This window comes from Castanea sativa, chromosome 2 (genome assembly GCF_040712315.1).
Source record: "Castanea sativa cultivar Marrone di Chiusa Pesio chromosome 2, ASM4071231v1".
Classification (NCBI taxonomy): Eukaryota; Viridiplantae; Streptophyta; class Magnoliopsida; order Fagales; family Fagaceae; genus Castanea; species Castanea sativa.
This window is the reverse complement of record NC_134014.1, coordinates 2166966-2186444: the sequence shown is the minus strand read 5'-3', so window position 1 is coordinate 2186444 and position 19479 is coordinate 2166966. Positions and strand designations below refer to the sequence as shown.

Genomic DNA, 19479 nt, shown 5'->3' with positions numbered 1-19479 from the left:
TGAGCATCTGGTGAGAGGAATTAAGATTCTTGCAATAAAAACAATACCAAGAGAGACAAGATTCAATTGATAGCCAAGTAGTATAGGCATTCTTTGTACTGCCTCATATTTGTAGTTTGAACCCTACCTCCCCATCCTCCACTATCCATCTCTAAAAAACAATACCATGAGAATCTCTTGTTTAAATAGCATTGGTAAATAGAAATGCAACATATACACTTTCACATCTTAAAATATCTAGTTCCTGGCATTATGACTAACAAAAGAAAATAACACTTTATAGTTCAAAGGCTTCCCTAGTACAAAATATATATTTTTAAAAAATTACAAAAGATAAGCTTCTCACAAGAAATGAGAACTAAGACTACTGAGAGAAGTTGAGGCACATCACATATCCATCCATTCTATTTCAAGTTGGGATCTTCGTATCATAATTTGCTGTAAACTGACTGAACTGGTTGCTTTTAAAAGCAGAGAAGAGCCAAAACCCTCGCTTCACCTTTCCAACCTTCTTTGAAATCCTATACTTCAAGAACTCTATTGCTGCTGTAGATAATCTTGAGTTATCCAAAATTGAGCTCCGCCGGTACTCAAGAACCCAGGTATTTGGATTTAATTGCACGACTGAGGCACCCCACTTCCGGTGCACCCATGAAGTGTTTCCCTTCCGAGTCAAATACCCCACGTTTCCATCGGACCACTTTTACACACAAAATAAAATCATGAATTGGAGTTAGGAAACAGCATCTATTGTATAAACAAAAGAAGAAATTTTTGAGTGTACATTTTAACCTTGTCAGTTGCGATGGCTAGTGATACATATATGAATACTGATCAGACTCTTACTAACTGAAACTATCCACGACAAGCCTTAATCTCCAAAATTTTGAGGTTGGCCATAGATTCTCAATAAATTAGTCAGGATAGGCCACACGTAGTTTAAGTATATATGAAGAGTGTTGTGATTTGTGTTTACCTCTGTGACTCTGCCAGATAAGATAGTGAAAGATCGGGAAGAAAAACCAGTTGTCAGCAATCCTGCAGTCTGCAAAGGCCATCCCCATATGCTCACCTCCTCCATTGCTGTCTTGTACAATGTACAACGCGAATTCAAGAGCAAACCATCCTGAAATGCAATTATATATGAGTTAACACAACTACAAAAAGAGCTTTCGCGTGTTTGGCAACCCACTAAAACAGCTTTAAAGCTAAAGCAGAAATTTGGAGCTTTTAAGGACAAAAAATAAATCTCTACAATTCACTATATATGTTTTATAAATCCAAAACTTATAGCACTATTCACTGTAATTAACCAAACACTCATAACACAAAAAAACCTTCCAATTAAAGCTCTATATTGCAAAGTTCTACTACTAACACTCTAAGCTCTACTTCCTACAACAATACCAAAGGTGGTTTCCAACCAAGACCTAGACTTTCTTTAAAAAGAGTTTGATATATGGCACCTAATCAATTTCCCACATAGAATTGAAACAACAAAGATTGAGACTTTCTTTAAAAAGAGTTAGATGTATGGTACCTGATCAATTTCCCAAATAGAATTAACATAGCTGCAATTTGAAACCTCCCCATCAACAACAAGACCTTGCAACTCTCTCTGCACAAACCTCAGCTTTCCCTTCAAATCTTGCACCACCCAAGCTTTCTCGCCAACATGCTTAACAATTTCCGGCGACAACACTGGCCTTAAAATCCCACAAACCCCACTAGAAAAACCAAACTCCACCACAAAAATCAAGCACAAACCCACCACCAATTTCACAAACCAACCCTTCCAAACCCACTCTTTTTCACTCTTCTCCATCCTCACCATCAAATTCGATCTCGCACTCGATTTGAGAACCGGGGATGCCAAAACAGGGCGAGAACTCGACCTGGGTGTGGACAGAATCGAAGCATTGAAAGAGATGGGAGTGCGTTCGACGTCGTTGTTTTGGGCACAAGAAGATGAGAGCTTTGTGAGTGTGGTTTTGTGGACACTGACGGGCATGAGATCAAGCGTGGCATTGATGCTAGCCAAGCAAATCTCACAGTTGCAATTTGCATCTTTTCTACACCCAGGGTAGTAGCAGCTGTCTCGAATTTCAGACCGCTCGTCTTCCATGGCTACGGCTGTGGCCGTGGCGGTGGTGGTGCTGGATTTCGCAGAGGTTGTTGTTGCTGTTGATGAGGATGAAAGGACAGTTTTCATGGCGTCTTTCGTTGGGTTTTCTTTTGGGACTCGGTTTTGGTCAGTTTGAAGTCTTTTATTAATTATGTGAGAAAGTTTGGGGTTTCAAAATTTGAATCCCAACGGTCATATTTGTTCTGGGGTTGTAGCCTTGTGCTCCTGTTAAGATTCGGTTTTAAAAGGAGGGACAGATAAGGTTTCTTATGAAATGACTGAAATAACCCTAATATTTTTGCTTCATGGCCTTTGTTTTATTAATTGGGTGATTTTTATTTTATTTTTTTAAAATAAAAATTTTGGATAGCTGAGGTGGTACCTTGTACAATGAGTATATGTGCTTCTTTATTTTATTTTATTTTATTCGACAATTATAATGAGAAAAATGACGATTGAAATTTGGATAGTTTCATTCGAAGTATTTGAAAATGTTAGTCGAACTAGAAGATTATTGTTGAGTATATGTGATATTATTTTCACATATAAGTAGAGTTTAGGTATGATAATCAATGCATATACATATACTATAAAATATACTAACATAGAAAAAAGGTTAAAAAATAATAATAATTGTAGTTTAGTGGTTTTACTCAATTTCCTCTTTCGAAAGGCAATGCCAATGGTATATGTTTCCTTTACATTTGAAGATTTACAACCACTTTTTTTTGTTGATAAAGTAGAGTTGCAAAATTGTAGACAAAATCTCAGCTTAATCACTTGCTTATTATTAAGGTGTGTTTGGATATTACTTGTTTTGCTGAATTGAAAAATTATTGCTGAAAGTACTGTAGATAAACCTAAAAGTTAGTTGAAATAGTACAATGAGATCTATGAATAGTGCCAAAAAGTGTAACAGAACTTATAAATAGTAGCAAAAATAAGGTGAATAGTGAATTAATTTTAAAATTTAATCCTAATCCAAATGCACGCTTATTTGTGGGATAACTTGTTTTAGCTTGTTTCTTTCCTTTGAGAGTATTTATTGAATATATACACGTAATCACTTGTATAACCATTTAGTTAAAGGAAAAACTACGATGAAACAATGTCTCGTCAAAGTTCATTGAACGTAATCACTTGTATAACCATTTAGTTAAAGGAAAAACTATGATGAAACAATGTCTCATCAAAGTTCATTGAGTCGCATTATTTTTTATGAATGATAATAATAATAATAATAATAATAATAATAATAATAATAATAATAAGTTTATAGTATTTAAACAAAGCTAGTATGAAATATGAGGGTAGGTCTTTTCCAAAATTTACATGAATTAGTGAAGAATCAATATCTTACCTATTTACATATTACATAGTTTAAAACTTTATATTACAACAAAAATCATTTCTTTGTATGGTTTCGTGTAGTAGAGTACATCTTAAAGCAAAGCTATTTCTAAAAGCTATTTTAGGTTATAAAAATTCCTTGGGAAAAGTTTTGCTATATACTTTTAGGCAGCAATTACCAAGTGCGAAGCCAGAAATTTTTGTTTGGGGGATCAAGTTGCGACACTAATATATCTATCAAGACACCCCCCCCTCACACACACACACACACACATATATATATACACACACTTTTTTATTTGATAAGTTTTTCTTTTTTGAGAAACTTTGTTGATGCCCATTTTTGACAAAAAGCCCAACAGTAAAAGGAGCCCAACAATAGAGAAGGTGAGAAGGGGAAAACGGTAAGGGAATAAGGAAACAAGCTTAATAGGCTGAAATGACAAGATTGATAGCCAGTAGGCCTACAAGAAAAACTTATCAAGCTCGTGATGTCTACTTTATAAAATATTCAGATAGCATCTTCGAATTCCTTTTCTTTGAAATATATTGTCAAAATGGTGAACAAAGGTCATTTTTTGGTGCATTTCCTAAGTGATTAACTCTTATGAATAACTAGCTACTAAAATATATTTTACTGAAAATTTGATTTTGTACAGATTGACCCTGTGCTATAGAAAAAATATTTTAAAACCGAATTTGTCAACAGAATGTTAGACTTCCAGTTTTAGGCCTTTCTATTGGCGCATAGGTGGAATCTGAATTTTGGGTAGCTCAATGGGCCATATTCAAATGGCAATAACTCACTTGATTTGTGTCGAAAAAATTCAAAATTTATGTTTGAATTCTAGCTCAGGATGTCTACTTTCTAAAAGGTTTAGATTGCGTCTATGATTTCCATTTTGTTTAAAATGTATTTTCGGAACGACGCACAAAGGTCACTTTTCGGCACATTTTCTAAGCGATTAAGTCTTGTGAATAATTAGCTATTAACATATATTTTTCCGAATAATTTTTTAAAGATGGATCATGCGCTATAAAAAGAATATTTTAAAACCAAATTTGTCAACGAAACATTAGACTTCTAATTTTACGCCCTTCTATAGACGCATTGGTGGAATCCAAATTTCGGGTAGCTTGATGGGCCATATTAAAATGAAAATAAATCACTTGATATGTGTCGAAAAAATTCAAAAATGGTGTTTAAATTCAAGCTCAGGATGTCTACTTTCTAGTAGATTAAGACCGCGTCTGCGAATTGTTTTTCCTTTTAAATTTATTGTCTAAGCAGTGAACGAAGGTCACTTTTTAGCACATTTCCTAAGCGATTAAGTCTTGTGAATAACTAGCTATTAACATATATTTTACTGAAGATTTGATTTTATAGAGATTAATCACGCGCTATAGAATGAATATTTTAAAACCAAATTTGTCAACAGAACATTAGACTTTGAGTTTTACAAACCTCTATCGGCGCGTTGGTGGAATCCAAATTTTGGGTAGCAAGATGGGTCATATTCAAACGACAATAACTCGATTTTTGTCGAAAGAATACAAAATCAATGTTTGAATTCAAGCTCAGGATGTCTACATTCTAAAAGATTCAGACTGTGTTTGCGAATTCCTTTTTGTTCAAAATTTATTGTCAAAACGGTGAACAAAGGTCACTTATTAGCACATTTCCTAAGCTATTAAGCCTTGTGAATAACTAGGTATTCACATATATTTTACCGAAGATTTGATTTTATAGAGATTGATCACGCGCTATAGGAATAATATTTTAAAACCAAATTTGTCAACGGAACGTTAGACTTCTTGTTTTACACCCTTCTATCAGTGCTTAGGTGGAATCCAAATTTTGGGTAATCAGATGGGTCATATTCAACAACAATAACTCACTTGATTTGTGTCGAAAAAATTCAAAATTTGTGTTTGAATTAAGCTTAGGATATCTACTTTCTAAAATATTTAGACTGCATCTGCGAATTCCTTTTTTTTTTTTTAAATTATTTTCAAAACGGTGAACAAAGGTCACTTTTTAGCACATTTCCTAAGTGATTAAGTCTTCTGAATAACTAGCTATTCACATATATTTTACCGAAGATTTGATTTTATAGAGATTTTTCATGTGCGGTAGAAATAATATTTTAAAACCAAATTTGTCAACAGAACGTTAGACTTCCTGTTTTACACCCCTATATCGGCGCATAGGTGGAATACATGTTTTGGGTAGCTAGATGGGTCATATTCAAACGACAATAGCTCACCTGATCTATATCAAAAAAATTCAAAAATTGTGTTCAAATTCATGCTCCAGATGTCTACTTTGTAAAGATTCAGACTGTGTCTGGGAATTCTTTTTGTTCAAAATTTATTGTAAAAACGGTGAACAAAGGTCTCTTTTTAGCACATTTACTAAGCGATTAAGTCTTGTGAATATCTAGCTATTAACATATATTTTACCAAAGATTTGATTTTATAGAGATTGATCACACACTATAGAAAAAATATTTTAAAACCAAATTTGTCAACGGAACGTTAGACTTCTAGTTTTACGCCCTTCTATCGACGCATAGGTGGAATCCAAATTTCGGGTAGCTTGATGTACCATATTCAAATGACAATAGCTTACTTGATTCGTGTTGAAAAAATTCAAAATTTGCTTTCAAATTCAAGACCAGGATGTCTACTTTCTAAAAGATTCAAACTGCATCTCCGAATTCCTTTTCGTTCAAAATTTAATGTCAAAACGGTGAACAAAAGTCACTTTTTAGCACATTTCCTAAGCAATTAAGTCTTGTGAATAGCTAGCTATATATATATATATATTACCGAAGATTTGATTTTATTGAGATTGATTACACACTATAGAAATAATATTTTAAAACCAAATTTATCAACGAAACGTTGGACTTCCTTTTTTACGCCATTTTATCGGCGTATAGGTGGAATCTGAATTTTGGGTAGCTAGATGGGTCATATTCAAATGACAATAGCTCACTTGATCTGTGTCAAAAAAATTCAAAATTTGTGTTCAAATTCATGCTCTGGATGTCTATTTTGTAAAGATTCAGACTGTGTCTAGGAAATCCTTTTTGTTCAAAATTTATTGTCAAAATGGTGAACTAAGGTCACTTTTTAGCACATTTTCTAAGCGATTAAGTCTTGTAAAAACTAGCTACTAACATATATTTTACCGAAATTTTGATTTTGTATAGTGATAGGCCAAAAATGTATTGACCCCTTGTGATGAATTAACCAATTAATTAGCCAAGTGAATTAATTAGGTTTAATTACATGCAATGAGCGTGGCAGTACAGACAAATCACCAAATAACTAAATATGCAGTGGAAATTAAATGACACGGTGAGTTGTTTACGAATGAGGAAAACCTACACGGTAAAAACCCTACCGAGTGATTTTAAGGTCACCAATTCCGAGAATCCACTATTATCAAAACAAGCGGTTACAAGTAAAAGAATCCTAGTACCTTATACCAACCTACAGTTGAACCCTTACCTCAATACCTAATTGGACTTATTCTGTAGTGACAATCTCTCCTTGTATTGCACGGCTTCCAGTATGTGACTAACCAAAAGATGCGCGGATCCCAGTACACAATTTGATCACCAACTTTAGAAGAATGTTGGCTGCAAAGTTCTTCTATTCATCAACTGATGAAGATCATGAAGTTGCTTGATCACAAAACTCTACAGTGTACAAACATAGCAGCTTCTTCACGAACTAGAGCAAACTAGGTTTTTAGTCACACTTGAGGAATTATGCTCTTGTGCAATTGTGTTCTTGGCTGTGCAACCTGATATGACCCTTAAAATAATTTTTATATATTTTTAAGGTTGTGAGAAAAGAAAGACCAAACACATACTCACGGATTGGATGAAAAACAATCCTGAAAAATTGAGTTTCATAAACCTTGATAGATAGCCATCTGTTGAGTCATGGGCTTCAGCATCTTTTAAACCTTGATAGATACTAGCTGTTGAGTTTTAAAATCCAGTACTTTCTCACTTGATTCTTGGACAGACTTGCATGGCTTTAATACATGAACATGAAACCTTGTTTCTTGAAGTATTAGACACATCCTTGATTTATCCAAATACAAGTAAAATGCGTTTTGTCAAAAGATTAGTCAATACATAAAATGTTGACATATGTTCCTAACATCCAATCACATATGTCCTAACAATCTCCCCCTTTGGCAATCTATGAAAAAACCACAACAAATAAATAAACATATGAGAGAAGTCATAAATCACTCAACTCATACTCACTTGTTGAATACAATAAAATCTATCCTAACACAAACTCTTGAAAAACTTTGCAAGAAGAGAGTTTATGGCAAGGAAGACATTAACAACTTGTATTTCTAAAACACATAAACAAAACACATCAAGACATCTTTGTGTGAAACAGAAATAAAAGATTGCATACAATAAATAAGAAACATGTGTGTAAAGAGAGAAAAGAAGCAACACATGTAAAAATAGGTGAAAGAACTGTAATAACAACCTCAAATGTATATATATCAACAAGTACAAGGTTTGATATCACAATATGATCACAAGATCTACGGTACATGAACAATGTATCTAAAAAAAAAGAAAAGAAAAAGATACATTAAAATCCTCACTACATCCCTCAAAAATATGAACACTCAAGAATACTCCCCCTATCTCCTAAACTATCCTTCCCCCTATGAGTATGACTACTCTCATATCAAAACTACTCTCCTTTTTTGTTACGAGTGGCAAAGGGCAAGTACATCAAGTAGACATCTCATCATCACTAGGCTAGGTAGCATCCGCATCCTCATCACTATCGAAGCCATCGTCACTCTTATCCTCGGACGCCGGTGGAGATGGAGAGGAAGCAACCGTGAAACCACCCATAACAGCCTGTGTTCGAGCAATACGACCTACACCAGTGTTCACCTGACATAACTCATCATTAAGTGTGTCAAGGTGAGCATCCATGTGCACAAGCTGTGCCATGATGGCTTTAAGAGTCACTCCACCCATTGAAGACGAAGGAGCGGAGGTGGATGGAGCAGTAGAAACTAGAGGAGCAGCCATCTCGGTCTGAGTCCGCCTTGAGCGAAGCTGTGTAAAACTCCGCTTAACGGTAGTAGCATCAATGACACACATGAAAGAGAAGTGGGGAGACTCAAGATAGGAGACAGAGAAATGGTGAAGGAGCCGCTTGATAGCTAAAAGGAAGATGAGCTTATCACGGGTCGCCGTATCCTTATAGACATCTATAAGGGAGAGTATGAAGTGAGAGGGGAAATCAATGGTAAGATCCTCAATGAGGGATAACAAAAATCGAGCACGAGGCTCTGTGATAGTGTTATGGTGAGAGAGAGGGTGTAGAACAAAAGTCATAACCATGTAAGGAACCTCGGATCTTTAGTAAAGGCCGAGCAATGAGTGAACTAACGATCACCCCAAAAAGAAACTGTCTCACAAAAATGAGACGAGAGTTCGTCTTTGGACATTGTCCTCAGACGCTCACAACCAAGATAGCCAGGATGTGCTACCCTAGGAACGTGTAGTACCTTGGATACAATACCTGGAGTTACTAGTTTGCGTATACCCCGAATGGGAGTGACAAACTGGGGTATAGAAGTGTCAAATCCGTGCATGTTGGTGTAGAACTCCTTAATGATCATGAAAGGACACGTGATAGGAATACCACAAAGTGACTCCTAACTCCTACTGTGAATGACAGTGGGTAGATCGGTGTCAGAAAAATCGGACAGAATGACTTGGCGTTTCGAATGAATGCCTCATCATGAAAAGTTCTCAAAGAAGTCTAATTTGGCCTTCTCATCACAGAACCATACATGAAAAGGAGTGGGGTCAGAAGGAGAAGAAGATGAAGATGCCTCGGAATGAAGAGGGTTCCAAGATGGAACAGGTTTACGCTTAGGTGCCATGATGAAACTAACGTAAGAGAGAGAGAGAGAGAGAGAGAGAGAGAGAGAGAGAGAGAATTAGGAAAGTACCAAGCAACACATATATCAAAATATATATAATTGAAGGTACGTATGCATGAGAATGCATGAACATATTACATGCTAATATAAATTCATCATGGGCTCAACCCAATCCAAACCTACCAGCACACAACATAGCAATAATGAAACACACATCTAAAATGCGTGAAACATTATTATAATGCATTTGTGATGCAATGCATGAAGTATAAAGATCATTTTAACAAAAATCCATCCCAAAATTTTATCAAAAACCTCAACAATTTTGAAAAATCCCAAAAGATTTCAAAAACCCCAAAAGTTAGGTCAAAAGATATGAAATGCATGATTAATGAGATAGAAAGCATCATACCAGAGAGGAAAGAAGATCTTGAGACCAAAAAAATGAGTGGGGAAGAGGTTTAAAGTCAGTGAGAGAGGTTTTGGGAGGTGAAGAGTCTGAAAGTGTCGAGAGAGATTGAGGAATGAGTGCAGAAATCGCGATGGCTCTTTATATAGAATCTTCATAAAGCTCGATCGATTGAGAGCTATCGAGCATTAAAGAGACGCTTTTCAACTGTCGAACCAGCTATCGAGGATCAAACGAGAGGTTTCTCAACAAAGAAGCTTGATGGATCGAGGTAGCTATCAGAAAGCTATCGTGGAGACAGAAAGTTTCTCGATTGAGCAAGCTTAGAGGGTGCTCCTAAGATATATTTATCATTGTCTATGTTCTCACTAGCTATCACATTTTTAACATCATTATTCTCATAATCAATATTGTTAGCAGGAGAAACAAAAACAGTAGTGCTAGAAGAAGCAATATTAGGAGAAGAAAAATCATACCCTAAATCGGAACGATCAGAGGCAGATTTTTGCATGCTGAGCATCTCATCAAGCTTTGCACTAAAGGTCCTCTCTAACTAAGCTCTCACTTGGAACAATTCTGCCTCAAGCTTCTTGATCTTCTCAACATAGAAATTATTCTCGAACCTCAATACTCCAATAGTCTGATTTGCTTCATCAAACTTTGTGGAGAGTTGTTCTCGTTCAAACTCCACATCACTGAGCTTCTTGGTGACTAACCTATATAGCTTCTCATGTTTCTTTGAGACCATGTACAACTTTGCATAGGCTGTGTGAATGTCATCTTACTCATCCATCTTCTAAAATTTTGACCCCACCAAGTTTTCTTTTTCATCCACATCTTCTACAATCTCTTCAGTAGGATTGACAGTGGCGGTGAAGGCATTTAGGATTCTGTTATCCTCATTTTTGGAATCATCCTCAGGTTTGGTGTCACTCAAGGTAACAGCAAGTGCCTTGCTTTTCCCAATAGACTTGAGGTAAGTGGGGCACTCTTGTTTCATATGATCGAATCCCTGACACCCGAAACACGTGGGCCCTGAAGGAACAATATATTGTCCACCATCCCTAGCATCCTTCTTCCCTTTGTCTTGGCTCTTAGACAGTGAAGAACTTGATTGCCTACAGTCCTTGTCGAGGCCCTTTGCATTGGCAATCTTCATAAACTTCTTAAATTGCCGAGTAATGTAGGATTTCATTTTGGAATCTTTATCGTCGAAAGATTCATCCGTGTCACTGCTCTTGGCCTTTAGTGTCATGCTCTTGCTCTTGCTTGACTTCCTGAGCCTAGACAATCCTAACTCATAGGTCTGTAGATTTCCAACTAGCTTTGTTAATGAAATTTTGTCAATATCTTTTGACTCCTCAATCGCGGTGATCTTAGCATGGAATCTCTCGGGCAGAGATCTGAGCACTTTTCTTACAAACTTGGGTTTGGGAATGATTTCCCCAAGATTAAATGCTGAGTTCACTATATCTTTAAGCTTGGCATAGAGCTTATTGAATGACTCATCCTCCTCCATCTTAATTTCTTCAAAGCTAGTAGTGAGCATCTGAAGCTTCGAATTCTTGACAACCTTGATTCCTTCATAGGTTTTCTAGAGAATGGTCCACACCTCCTTTGCAGTTTCAGTAGAGGAGATCTTCTTGAACTCCTCATTTGTGACCGCACTGAATAAAGCATTCAATGCCCTACTGTTGAAGTTTGCAGCCTTCACCTTGGCATCATCCTAGTCGGCCGGCACTTCCTTCGGCTTGGTCCAACCTATCTCCACAGCTTGTCACACATTCTCATCTAAGGACTGCAAGAAAGTTCTCATGCGTATTTTCCAGTATTCATAGTTAGTTCCATCAAATAACGGAGGTACAATAAATGACTGTCTTCCATCCATGACAAACAGGGGTCAATGGATCTCACAGCAAAGATTAAACCCTAATCAGAGTGTGTCTGCTTTGATACCACTTGATAGGCCAAAAATGTATTGACCCCTTGTGATGAATTAACCAATTAATTAGCCAAATGAATTAATTAGGTTCAATTACATGCAATGAGCGTGGTAGCACAAAAAAATCACAAAAAATATGCAGTGGAAATTAAATGACATGGTAATTTGTTTACGAATGGGGAAAATTTACACGGCAAAAACCCTACCGGGTGATTTTAAGGTCACCACTCTAGAGAATGCACTATTATTAAAATAAACGGTTACAAGTAAAGGAATTTCAGTACCTTATACTAACCTACAGTTGAACATTTACCCTAATACCCAATTGGACTTGTTCTGTAGTGACAATCTCTCCTTGTATTGCATAGCTCCCAGTACGGTACTAACCAAAAAATGCTTGGATCTCAGTACGCGACTTGATCACCAACTTTAGAAGAATGTTGGCTGCAAAGTTCTTCTGTTCATCAACTGATGAAGATTACAAAGTTGCTTAGTCACAAAACCCTACGGTGTACAAACACAGTAGCTTCTTCACGAACTAGGGCAAACTAGGTTTCTAGTCACACTTGAGGAATTATGCTCTTGTGCAATTGTGCTCTTGGCTGTGTAACTTGATACGGCCCTTAAAATAATCCTTATATATGTTTAGGGTTGTGAAAAAAGAAAACTCAAACATATACTCACGGATTGGATGAAAAACGGTCTTGAAAAACTGAGTTTCATAAGCCTCAATAGATAACCATCTGTCGAGCTAGCTGTCGAGCCATGGACTTTAGCATCTTTTAAACCTCGATAGATACTAGCTATCAAGTTTTAAAATCCAGCACTTTTTCACTTGATTCTTGGATAGGCTTGCATGAATTTAACACTTGAACTTGAAACTTTTTTCTTGAAGTATTAGACACATCCTAGATCTATCCAAATACAAGTAAAGTGCGTTTTGTCAAAAAATTAGCCAATACATAAAATGTTGACATATGTTCCTAACATCCAATCACATATGTCCTAACATATAGATTGATCACATGCTATAGAAAATATATTTTAAAATTGAATTTGTCAACGGAACGTTAGACTTATAGTTTTACGCCCTTTTATAGGCGCATAGGTGGAATTAGAATTTCGGGTAGCTAAATGGGTCATATTCAAACAACAATAACTCACTTTATATTTGTCGAAAAAGTTCAAAATTTGTATTCAAATTCAATCTCAAGATGTCTACTTTCTAAAAGATTGAGACCGCGTTTACGAATTCCTTTTCATTCAAAATATATTGCCAAAACGGTGAACAAAGGGTACATTTCAACACGTTTCCTAAGCGATTAAGTTTTATGAATAACTAGCTACTAACAAATATTTTACTGAAGATTTGATTTTGTATGGATTTACCAGTGCTATAGAAAAAATATTTTAAAGCCAAATTTGTTAACAGAACGTTAGACTTCTAGTTTTATGCCCTTCTATCAGCGCATAGGTGGAATCCAAATTTCGGGTCGCTCGATGGGCCATATTCAAACGACAATAACTCACTTGATTTGTGTCGAAAAAATTAAAATTTTTGTTCAAATTCAAGCTTAGGATGTCTACTTTCTGAAAGCTTCGGACCACATCTGTGAAATCCTTTTCATTCAAAACTTATTGACAAAATGGTGAACAAAGGTCACTTTTCATTACATTTTCTAAGTGATTAAGTCTTGTGAATAACTAGCTATTAACATATATTTTACCGAAGATTTTATTTTGTATTGATTGGCTACGCGCTATAGAAAAGATATTTTGAAACTGAATTTGTCAACAAAGCATTAAACTTCCAGTTTTACGCCCTTCTATCGGTGCATAGGTGGAATTTGGAATTTCAGGTAGCTTGATGGGCTATATTCAAATGATAATAATTCACTTGATTTGTGTTGGAAAAATTCAAAATTTGTGTTTAAGTTCCAGCTCAGGATGTCTACTTTCTAAAAGATTCAGACCATGTTTAAATTTCAAATTTTTTAATCTTAATCAGGCATTGACATACAATTGAAAACTTCATAATAACAACAAAAGCTATGGTTCCAAATAATGTAGAATTCCATATATTACACACGAATAAATCAAACTTATAATTCATAAGTACAAAGTACATAAAAGAAAATTCCAATTGAACTAATCAAGTAGTACCAACCCATGGATGATACAAAGTAAAACATAAATCACAAGATTGATTCAAAGTAAAAGGTGCAATATGGCATCTTTTTTTTTTTAATTAAAAATTCTCTACATGGAATCAACAACCATAACTCACTAGACAAGAGAGAGGGAGAGAAAAAAAAACTAAAAAGGAGCAATAATTGCTAGATAATTTTTTTAAAAAAATAAAAAAAACCCCTATATGGACATAAACAACCTTAGCTCACTTGACAAGATAGAGAGAGAAAACAAAAAGACTAAAAAGGACCAACATTATTCTAGCATTTTTTTTGGGATTTAAAAAGGACAGTATTATAATTTTTTTTCTATTAAATTTGTGGGAACCATGGCAATATGGCCCCAAAAGCCAAAAGTCATTCCACAACTTTTAGTTAGCTTCATTTATTTTCACATGAATGTGAGATTTGTAATAATATATGATAGGCGAAGAATGTATTGACCCCTTGTGATATATTAATTGATTAATTAGTCAAGTTAGTTAATTAATCCAATTAACATGCAAAACGCGTGATAGTACAAACAAATCACCAAATAACTAAATACAATGGAAAATAAATTTGATATGGGTAATTTGTTTACGAATGGGGAAAACTACTGAGACAAAACCCCATTGGGTGAATTTAAGGTTACCACTCCCGAGAATCCACTATTATCACAACAAGCGGTAACAAGTAAAGGAATCCTAGTACCTTATACCAATTTACAGTTGAATCCTTACCCGAATACATAATTGGACTTGTTCTGTAGTGTTAATCTCTCATTTTCAATGCATGACTCCTAGTATGTGACTAACCAATCGATGCGCGGATCCCAGTACGCGACTTGATCACCAAGTTGAGAAGGATGTTGGCTGCAAAGTTCTTTAGTTCATCATACGATGAAGATCATGAAGTTGCTTGGTCACAAAACCCTACGGTATACAAACATAACAGCTTCTTCAAGATGAACTAGGGCAAACTAGGTTTCCGGTCACAATTTGCATGAATAACACTTTGCCTTACACTTGTGCAATTATGCTCCTTGTGACGACTCTTAAAATAATCCTTTTATATGTTTAAGGTTGTGAAAAAAGAAAGCCCAAACAAATACTCACAGATTGAATGAAAATTAGAACTGAAAATCTGTTTTTCATAAACCTTGACAGATACTCTATCTGTCGAGCAGCTATCGAGCTTCATGTTTAGATAGCTTTTAAACCTCGATAGACACTAGCTATCGAGCTAGTTGTCGAGATTTAATGAACAATACTTCTTCACTTGATTCTTAGACAGACTTGCATGGTTTTAACACTTGAACTTGAAACCTTGTTTCTTGAAACATTAAACACATCCTAGATCTACCCAAATACAAGTAAAGTGTGTTTTGTCAAAGAATTAGCCAATTACATAAAATATTGACATATGTTCCTAACATGAATCACATACGTCCGGACATTATACAGTATATTTTTAATATATATTGAATCCATAATCTCATCTTCTACCTAACGCTTATAAGGGAAGAAGGTACTTGTTGAACTAGAGCTAATTTGCTCGATGTTGATGGATATTATATACATGCATTGCATACGGATATTATATACATGCGTTGCATACACAATAACTTAAAAATGGGCATTTTCAGCTGCTTCCAAAAAGTAGGTGCTATATGCTTTTTTGAGGAATCTCTCTACATTTATTCTGCATTATTATTCCGAGCAAGTAATTGTATCATGATGTAAAAATAGTCACTCTAATAAGAAAATGAAAAGTTTGTAGTAGTCAAACTTTTTGGGAGGGTACGACAACACAACATATAAGATATAAGATATATTAAGATGCTTGGTTTGTAGATGGGGACTTGCATTTTCCTCCTGCCCATAGAATCGTAGAAAGATGGTTTAAGCACCTAGATTTCATTCTCTATTATTATATATGTGCCCGAATTAAGAGGGAAGGCGTCTAAGGACTTACGGCTCAGACTTTAACAAGTACCCTCTACCAAAATTGAATGCCTTTTCATTAACTGCATTTGCCTGACAATTTCAGGAATCCAATTCGAGGTGCTATTGATGGTTCATGGTTCGAATCAGACACGGCACCTTCAGTTTCTTAGTGAAAAAAAAACCAAATAAACAAAATGCTTTGACCCCATGAATAAGCACTCCAACTGAACACATGCATGGCACTTGATTATTGGAACAACTTTCTTTCTCTCTGGAAATAGTCTATTTCTTAGGTGAAAGTATATTTCAAAAGAACATCATTATCATATTCGTATGAGATTTTTGACCATCATTATTGTAATTTTGGTTTTTATCGATTACCTGTATACATCCTCTTTGACCATCATTATTGTAAATTTGGGAATTCCAACCTTGAACATTTTTGTTAGAATAACTGGAAGTACTAGTTTTAAGCTAGGGTCATTGGCAATAACTTGTACACTAAAACATATTAAACTTTTTTTTTTTTTCTAGAATATGAATTTAGTCTATGTTCATAGCTTTAGGGACAATCCATCTTTTAACCTCTATTAGCTTAATTTGGGGTGTATTATGAGAGAAGTTGTCTTCATTAAAGGAGTCAAGCTTATCTAAGCAACAGAAACAGAGGCAGCTCAAACAAGAATTTGATTGATTGTCCACAAATCCAATTTGGGTCCTGCAAAAAACTCAGTGGTACCCCATTTGCATTTTATCATTACAAATCCATTGTTACAAAGATAAACATGTTTCCCTGTCTCAACCACTGCTAATAATGGAAAAAATCAATACTTTAACTTAATAATTGAAGCTTAGGGCACAATGTTCAATTTGTCCTTTCTAGTGGAGTGAGTTTTTTCCTTTTTTAAAACTTAAAATAATTGAAGCTCAAGTAACAATGTTCAACTTGTCCTTTCTAGTTGATTAACCCCCACCCCCCTTCCCTCCCCCCCAAAAAAATGTGGAGTGGGAGGTTGACCCTTAACTAATGCAGTTTAATATTGCAAAACCCAGATATGTTATTGATTTTATTGGTCACATTCATCTCCAAAAAAAGAAAAAGATTTTATTTGTCACAATATAATAAGTGAGCCAAGTTGAAAAATATCTTTGGCATCAAGAAAACCAGGGTGTTCAATTTTGTTCTTTTCAACCTAATAATTCTACTTTCCTCCAATAGCACTTCAAAGTCGTTGGACATGCAGACTAAAATTGGCTATTTAAATTTTTTTTTTTTTTTAATTGAAGTTATTCCTTTTCTAATTCAATTATGCAACTTCAAGTCATTAAAAGAATAGATCATTCATTAAGAAAAATAAAAGTAAAATTAACAAGGAAAAAAAAAAATCTCAGCTCCGAGTACCCATGTTCAAAATTTTTTGAAGGACATGCAAAAATTCAACATAAATGGTTTTTATACATACATATACATATATATATATATATATATATATATATATATATATATATATATATAAATGAAAAGAAAACTAGAGAGAGAATACATGGTGGGTGTTCTGTGAATGTTTTTCATTTCTGGGATACGAAAAGTAGAAGGTTTTTTCTTCCATAAAGGTTAATAAAGTTAAGATTTTTCCCTTGAAAATTGTGGTCCTTCTAGCTAGAAAAAAGAACAGTAAAACATACTAATATCCATCACTTGGAATAACTAGAAAAATCAAGAAGAGAAGCCCCCGCTTGAAAAATATCCCCTGTACAAGACAAGTCGAAACTTTATTATTCCAACCATAGAATAGGCCTCCCTTAATTACTTCTTTTCTTTTCCAATTAGTACAATGAGAAAGTTGATGCACCGCTCACTTGTGAAGTGCTTGCTGATTTTGAATACTTCTTATTAGAAGAAGATGGTGATGTTGATGGTGATGATGATGATAAATTAGTTGACCTTCTTCTTAGCATCTGCCTCATCCCATCGGCTACTCGAACTGCAGGGTTTGATTTGAATTTACGACAAAATGACATGTGAGCCTTCACAGCTTCTTCCATATCAAATGACTTTTTGCCTCGGCTAACTTCATCACTTACTGCTTCTGAGCACAACCCACATAGCCATTTGTTATCAAACTTGGCCTTGACTTCATTTATATAGTCTTGTGTACAATCTTCTTTGAGTCCACAACACTCACACTTGACTGATTCAATCTCCATTTTTCTTTGTTTTTAGAGTTGGGAAAGATAGGAAGTGTTTTGGTTTATTGTGTGTGAATGGATTTGAGAAAAGTGATTAGTAAAGAAGTTCTAATTATGGCTGCTTTTTCTTGTTGGATTTGATTGTAATGATGGTATAGAAAGTGGGGTTTTTTTTTTTTTTTTTTTTTCACTTTCTTTTTGGTTGTGGCTTCTCACTTGGCATGATGGTTTTGTTGCTTCAAGAACTAGGAAGTATTTGGGGGCCGGTGGTTTGAGAGCTTTTATGGTTGGGAATTTGGGTGAGAGAGAGAGATGATTGAATCTGCCATAATTTCCTCCATGTTCTAAGGGACATGGGGCAGTGGAAATTGAGACAAGGGTGGTTTGATGGGCCCTTCAAAGCCTTTAAAACTTAATTCATTCCACCTCTCTCTCTCTCTCTCTTTCTCTCTCAACCAAAATAATAACAATGGCAATAAGAGAACAAAAATTCTTAACTAGGGAGTCAGTGAATTGGGTTATTTTGTCTTGTTTGTTTTTGTACTGCGCATGTTGTTTCTTTTCTTTATGGTAGTTTTTTTTTCCCCTTCTTTTTAGTTGATTGGCAGTTACTTTCGGTTAACACAGTTGAATTGACTAGTTTTTTGGCTTCACTTCACTTGGCTATATAAACTGGCTCAAACTTTGGCTGAGCTTGGGTTAAGGCTTTTTTGTTACGTAATATCTTGGTTACATGAATCTGTTGACTAATTGACTTCCATAGTATGCATCCAGCTTATATAATTAAAGGGTCACCATCACAGTCATGCTTTATTGACCAAGTGGCCTTGAGTGGTTCAACAGGCAATGATTTTTTTTTTTTGGGTTCCTAATAAGCGAAAGAAATGAAGAGATGAAACTGATAAGTATAAATCTTAAACTCAACTACAAAATTATATTCTAATCTTTGATTAATATGGTTTAAGAATTTATAAGTTTACATTTTTATTGGCTCTTTAATAACGTAAGATTTGCACACAGGAGTCGGAGGTTTCTTTTTATGCTAAGCAGCTAAAAGAGATCAATGGATTAAGCATATAAGTGCATCCGTATCAGCGGGTATAAAGATGTGTATAATACAAAGTGTCCAAATTTACACAATTTTTCTCCAAAACTACCTATATCAGTAGGTGTAAAGATGTGTTTATTTACACACTTGCTATAATAACCGTGTAAATACACATGGTTACTGTAGCTGTGTATAACAATATTTTATTATTTTTTTCTCTCTCACCATTCATTCTCTCTCTTTCAACATTCACCAACCCAGCAAAAGATACCTAGAACAAACACAGCATCCCAATGGACATCGCAATCCAGCAAAAGAAGAATAAAAGAAGAGGAGGAGAAA

The 19479-nt window shown here is 35.1% G+C and overlaps 2 protein-coding genes across 2 annotated transcripts; both read right to left on the bottom strand.

Moving 5' to 3' along the window:
* Nucleotides 1–11: 11 nt before the first annotated feature.
* Nucleotides 12–2322, bottom strand: LOC142624180 (uncharacterized). The gene is made up of 3 exons (XM_075797712.1): nt 1541–2322; nt 977–1126; nt 12–700 (listed from the first exon to the last, which is right to left on the bottom strand). Exons 1-3 carry the CDS (start codon nt 2210–2212, stop codon nt 410–412), a joined length of 1113 nt encoding a protein of 370 aa, XP_075653827.1. The 5' UTR covers nt 2213–2322; the 3' UTR covers nt 12–409.
* A 15137-nt stretch (nt 2323–17459) lies between these two features.
* Nucleotides 17460–18518, bottom strand: LOC142625957 (uncharacterized). The gene has a single exon (XM_075799717.1). The coding sequence runs from the start codon at nt 18105–18107 to the stop codon at nt 17727–17729; it is 381 nt and encodes a 126-aa protein (XP_075655832.1). The 5' UTR covers nt 18108–18518; the 3' UTR covers nt 17460–17726.
* Between the last annotated feature and the right edge of the window lie 961 nt (nt 18519–19479).

Excerpts from the sequence above, each read along its gene's own strand:
- LOC142625957 (XM_075799717.1), bottom strand. The coding sequence starts at position 18,107 with ATGGAGATTGAATCAGTCAAGTGTGAGTGTTGTGGACTCAAAGAAGAT.
- LOC142624180 (XM_075797712.1), bottom strand. The coding sequence starts at position 2,212 with ATGAAAACTGTCCTTTCATCCTCATCAACAGCAACAACAACCTCTGCG. Across the intron at positions 1,127-1,540 it reads CTATTTGGGAAATTGATCAG|GATGGTTTGCTCTTGAATTC; the intron begins GTACCATACATC and ends ATTGCATTTCAG. Across the intron at positions 701-976 it reads TATCTGGCAGAGTCACAGAG|TGGTCCGATGGAAACGTGGG; the intron begins GTAAACACAAAT and ends TGTGTGTAAAAG.